This window comes from Phocoena sinus, chromosome 11 (assembly GCF_008692025.1).
Source record: "Phocoena sinus isolate mPhoSin1 chromosome 11, mPhoSin1.pri, whole genome shotgun sequence".
NCBI lineage: Eukaryota > Metazoa > Chordata > Mammalia > Artiodactyla > Phocoenidae > Phocoena > Phocoena sinus.
In genome coordinates this window covers 2,606,184-2,612,183 of record NC_045773.1, presented here as the reverse complement: position 1 = coordinate 2,612,183, position 6,000 = coordinate 2,606,184, and the positions used below count along the sequence as shown (strand labels likewise).

Sequence of the window (6,000 nt, the reverse complement as noted above, 5' to 3'; positions counted from 1 at the left end):
TCAGGAAGACAGTGGGTGCAGCGCAAAGAAGGGCTTTGGGATCTGAGAGCTTCAGTGTTGCCCTTCGTAGCTGCGTGGTCTTCAGGCCAACTCACCCTGTTTCCTCCTGGAGAACTGGGGATCGTGATGCCTCCCTGGCAAGGCCTGGAGGAGGTTGAAGGGGGAAGGAGCACCCACAGGGCCCCCAGGGCTTCAGCAGTTCGTTTGCCGTTGCGGAACTGGGCCCCTCTACTGGATGCCTGAGCCAGGATGCGCTCCGCATTCCAGATTTCCTGGGGGCCTGTTCCTTTGTGTGTTGATGGTCTGAGCTCAAGGTCTCAGGGGCCAGGCGGACTTGTTTGTTGGGCCCTGGCCAGGGTCATTGGCCAGAGGCGCTGAACAGACCCGAATGAATGGCTGCGGGACGGCTGAGAGGCTCCACATCCGCGTGCAGTGTCGCCCGAGAGTTTGAAACCAAGAGTTTGAAACCAGGGATACGAGTGTGGAGGCCAAAAAACCGCGCAGTGCTTCCCGCGTGGTCGAGGGGCGCCACCGCCGCAGGGCGCCTCATCCCTTCTCCCCCGCCCACGGTGACTCGGGCGCGCGCCCCATCCCACTCACCCAGGCCCGCGTGGCCTCGGGTGCGCTCCCCAGCCCCTCCCTCCGCCCCGTAGGGTCGGGGGCCGGGGGTGGGAGCCCGGTCCCCTCAGTTCCAGTGCTCAGGGCCCGCCGGGGCCCAGGAAGGGGCCCGAGGGCTCGTCCCTCGCCCCGCCCCCTCCCTCCTCCCTCCCGCGCTTATCACCTGCCGGCCGGGCGCGCGCGGCCGGGGACGGAGGGCACGAGGGGAGCGCGCGCGCGTGCGCGCGCGGCCGGGCTCCGGGTCCCGGGAGGTGAAGCGCGGCGAGGATGGTGGCGCGGGGCCGGCGGCTGTGGCCGCTTCTGCTCGCGCTCTCGGGGCTGCTGGGGCTGGGTCCCAGCGCGCCGGCGGCCAAGCTCAACATCCCCAAGGTGCTGCTGCCCTTCACGCGGGCCACGCGCGTGAACTTCACGCTGGAGGCCTCGGAGGGCTGCTACCGCTGGTGAGGCGCGGTCAGGCGCGGGGCCGGGGCGGGAGGCAGGCCTCGGGCGCGGGCGGCCGGGCGGGCGCGCTGCAGGTGCGCGGGCGCGGCGAGGAGGCCGCGGCCCCGGGCGGGTCTGGCGGGGCCTGCGGCGCGTGGCCTTCGGGCCCGGCCGGCTCCAGGAGGCCGGGAGCGGCGCGCCCCCAGCAGGCCCGCGCAGCAGGTGCGCCGGCGCGCGCTCCCGGGCGCCGGCTTGGCGGCCGGGCGGCCACTGGCCTGGCGGCTGGTCGTGCGTGATCCGGCGGCGTGCGCGTGGGTCGCCCCTACTGCGCATGGCGGCGCCGAGGCTTCCGCGCGCTCTGGCGGGAGGGGGCCCGTCCGGGAGGTGATGCGGGCGGGAGCCCTGCTGTCGGCGGGACTCGCGGAGGGCGTGCGGCGGACGCGGCGAAGGGCCAGCGAAGCCCTGCCCGCCTCGGGGCTTCCGGAGGGACCTCCTGCCGGAGGGAGAGGGTCGCACCGGCGTTGCTGGTCCTGGGATGCGCGTCCACGTGGTCGCACGCCTTTCTCGTCCAGGCTCCGGGAGAGGTGGTCAGGGCCCTGCAGAGAGACCTAGACTGGGGACGCCGCTTTCCGGAGTTTGGTGACCGGGACTCATCCCTGGCGCCGGACTGGTGTGGGAATTGGGCTTGTGGAGAAGTGGGGAAGGTGTGTGTGGGAGTCGAATCAGTCGTTCAGCGTCTTTGGGAGGAACATAAACCTTTGATGAAAGGTCTTTCGGAGGAAACCCTAGGTGTTTAACAGATGATGCACCTGTTTTACAGATGAGAGATGCAAGGGAATGGTTGGTGGTTCACCCCAGGTTGCCCACAGAGCAGGGTTGCCTTGATCCCTAGCTTTCTGGGGGGACGCAGGAGTTCTGCACCTTTTGTGGGGGATGTGATCTGGGAACCCCAGGAGCTAATGAAACTAGAGGTCCGCCCCACCTCACGGTAGCTGGGTGATGTGGTCCAGGCCTTCCATCCTTCAGATGGAGGAGCAGCAGCCTGAAGCGGCCTCGGGGCTCCACTCCGAGCAGGTTCATTCCTAGCAGGGTGCAGGCGGTGCTGGGTGTGACCAAGGCCCTACCACACCTCCCCGCCACCTTGCTGGAGATGAAAAGGAGGGGGTGATCCCCACGCACTACACCCTTGCTCCTCCCTTTGGTTCCCTGTTTCAAGGCTAGACAGTGTAACAGGGTGTGATCACAGTACAGAGAGTCCAACGTGTGTTAAGTCTGTTGGGATAGTCATCCGTGCACATCCGCGAGCCTGGTGCCGGAGCTCAGACTACCTTCTAGCTTATGTGCATTACTAGTACCTATTTGCGTTCTGAAGGTCACCTCCTGAAATAAGGACACGCCACATCAGACAAATGCGTTTTGGGTTTAGTGCCTGCCTCCTCTGGAGGGTCGTATTTCTGGCTTGATATCACATCTTCTCTTTAACTTTTCTTCATTCCTGTCCAGGGCCCTGTCTGGTGTGGGGAGATCACCTGTTAGTCCACACTTTGCAGGTGATCGTGCTTATTCTCTGGTTGAAGTTGTTCTCTTGATATGGGGGGCAAGAAAGAGGAAGCTGGCTATTAATAACAGCTGGCTTCAAATGAATCCGTTTCGGTGTATTTGTATGCTGCTTCCTCTGAGATTCTAGAGCTGTGTTTTTTGTTTCTGAAGTAACAACTTTTTTTTTTTTTCTAACTGCATTTTCTTTTCTGAGAAGAGCTGGTGGATTTTAATTTACTTGTATAGTTTCTGAGGAGGAAGGGAAAAAAACATTCCTAATCCCTGATGCATCAGAGGGATGCTAAGTATCTTATAACTTGTTTTGAATCTGATCCATAGCTTTTATTGCAAATGTGTAACTGCTTACCTTAAGTGTCTTGGAGGTGTTTGGTGGTTGTGATTTTCCCCTTAACTTCACAGGAAAAGCTTCTGTCAGTCAAGCACTGAAAATGTTTCCCTTATTTTTAGTGTGCGCTTCCTAGTTCAGTCAGGTATTGCTTTACCTTTGGAGTTTTAAGAGTGGGCCTAAAGGCAAGCTTTCTATCTGCGTTCATCTATACCTGGGAGGAAAATAGCCTCTTCACCCAAGGAGTTCATTGTGAAGTCTGTGAGGTGAAGAACAGAGAAAACGAAAACCTTCCTGGACCTTGGGGGAGTTTTTGCCCATCCTTGAACTTTTCGGCCAACCTCCCACTTTACTGGAATCACTGCGTGCCTGAGCCCCAGGGGCTTTAAGTCTGCTTTTCCTGTTTCTTGATTTTATAGCATCAAATAATCAGGCAATTTTAAGGTCAGGGGAACTGGAGAGAGCATCAGGTTAAAACTGTTCACGTTTCAGTCGGAACCTCAGAGAGGGCAGTGCTCTGGGGGACGCGTATAAGTAGTGACGGTCTTGAGTTTGGGACCGTGCCCCCTGTTCCACCTCTTTCAGGGGTTTGCAGCCTCTGGCGAATTGGCCAGACCTGATTGAACCCCTCCAGTCACAACGAGGGATTGCGGGTTATGTGGCGAACTCTTGATTCTTTTTTGATATTTCATGTTATTGAAAGGGCTCCAAAGCATCTTTCAGTAGCTTCTTTTTAAGGCATCCTTTATATAAATGACACGAGAGAGAAAGTTGGGAAAAGGGAGAAAAAGAGAAGTATCCCATAATCCTTTTTTTTTTGGCCGAGTGGCATGTGGGATCTTAGTTCCCCGACCAGGGATCACACCCACGCCCCCTGCATTGGAAGCGCAGAATCTTGACCACTGGACCACCGCGGAAGTCTCCCATAATCCTTTGACTGTAACACAGTCAGTCACCATTTTGTTTTGCTTTTGATCACTTATTCCACGCCCCCCCCCACCACCACAAAGGTCAAACCTGGTATGCAGGTCACTTGGGAACTTCCTTCTCTACCAACCACCAGCAAGTGTTAAAGCCCAGTTGTTTTTCTGTGTTGCTTCAAGATCTTAAGTTTTCAAGTGCCTGAGCACCATGCTGCTGGGTAGATGTTCCTTCCTGCTTCCGTGGGTGGTTTTCTTCCTGCTTCCCTTGTGGGTCCCCCCCCCCACCCCGCACCAACCGAAGCCTGCTCTGCCCCTTGAGGTGGCTTCCGCCCTGCAGGCCCTGCCTCTGTCATGGGGGGCAGGGAAGGGTGGACCTGCAGGTGGGTGGAGGGAGGGCTGTGTCTTCCTCTGCCCCCACTCACTGCTTCTTTGCACAACCGTCACTTCTCCTTTTTCCACTGTAGCTTTCTGGCCTGACCCTCCCTGTCCCCGGGTTCCCCTGTCCCATTAGACACCCTCAAGATAAAAAAATTCGTTTCTGGTGCCAACATGTTGTTTCCATTTTTTCTTTTTAAAAAAAATTTGGTAAAATATACATATCATAAAATTAACCATTTTTAAGTGTCCAGTTCAGTGGCATCAAGACATTCACACTGTTATGTAGCCATTACCACCATCATCTCCAGAACTTTTTCAGCTTCCCAAACTGAAACTCTGTCCCCATTAAATGCTAACCCGTCCCCGTCCCCCGGCCCCTACAACCACCTCTGCTTTTCCTAATACCCTGTAATATCTGCCTGTTTCTTTTTTGGGGGTGACAGTGTCCCCCACCCCACCCCAAATGCAGTAACATTGTTTCGATTCTTGTTTGTTTTTATCGTTACCTCAGATGGATGGCAAATGGTATATATAGGCTTTCTATTTACACTAGTGATATAAAGTTTCCTTCTAAAGTATTGTTTCAGGACTTCCCTGGCGGGTCAGTGGTTAAGACGGGGCACTTCCACTGCAGGGGGCGCAGGTTCAATCCCGGGGAACCAAGATGCCACATGCCGTGGGGCACGGCCAATAAATAAATAAAGTACGTTTTCAATAAGGAAGAATCAATTTAAAAGAAAAATGTAAGGGACTTCCCTGGTGGTCCAGTGGTTAAGGCTTCACCTTCCAATGCAGGGGTTGCGGGTTTGATCCCTGGTCAGGGAGCTGGGATCCCACATGCCTCGCAGCCAAAAAACCCAAACGGAAAACAGAAAACAGCAGTATGGTAACGAATTCAGTAAAGACTTTAAAAAGATCCACATAAAAAAAAAAAATCTTAAAAAAAATTAAAAAAACAAATAAAAGAAAAAAGTAAGAAAAAGATACGAAGGTTACTTGGATGTAACCGGATGGGGGGCCGGGAAGGGCGGAAGGTGCAGGTGTCCAGGCAGCTGCCCCGGTGGGTGGCCAGAGACCCAAGTCCAGAGGCAGGGACTTTGAATGTTGCAGGTGGGGATGGCAGAGGGAACCAAATAGCAGAACCAGTTTTTCCGCTAATTCCTTTGCATACTTTGCATGTTATTCCCCACTCACCGGCAGAACCACATTCAAAACCAGGTCACAGACTCAGCTCAGTCCTGGGATACACGGGAAGTGTGCCAGACCTTCTCATCAATGGCTGTTTTACCGAGGCTCAGTAGCATTTAAGGGAAGTTGATGACACATGAAGAAGCAGTATCAAGGCTGCATGTGGGGTAAGGGGTGATTGAGGAGATGGAGCCATTTTTCACTGAGGTCTGGCAGCCTGGGCCCTCCCATGGGCAGCCCCAGGTAGGTGGAGGCCATTAGCTCTGTTTTGAACAATCTGGGTGCATTCACCACAAGGGGGGAGGTGGTGTCTGGACCAGGAGTCTAGAGCCAGGCCCGACTGAGGTGTTTTCCAGGAATGTAACCCTGGGCAGGTTACTTCACATCCGTGCAGGGGTTTCCTTGTGTATCAAATGGGGGATTTCAATAGGACTGTTGGGAGGCAAATAAAACACTTGTGATATGTTTTATTTCGAGCCTGACACGTAGTAAGCACGTAATAAATGACAATTTTTTTTTCTTTTTTAAAAAATATAGTACCAGTAGTTTGAATGAAATAAGGCCACAAGTCTTGAAGAATTCAGTCAG

General features: G+C 54.9%; 1 protein-coding gene across 1 annotated transcript in view; it reads left to right on the top strand.

The window, feature by feature from the left end:
- Nucleotides 1–797: 797 nt before the first annotated feature.
- Nucleotides 798–6,000, top strand: part of NUP210 (nucleoporin 210) — a 101,207-nt gene continuing 96,004 nt past the window's right edge. The window contains exon 1 of the mRNA XM_032647668.1: nucleotides 798–1,058. Coding sequence (XP_032503559.1) covers nucleotides 886–1,058 — 173 coding nt within the window. The 5' untranslated portion in view covers nucleotides 798–885. The remainder of the gene's footprint in view (nucleotides 1,059–6,000) is intronic.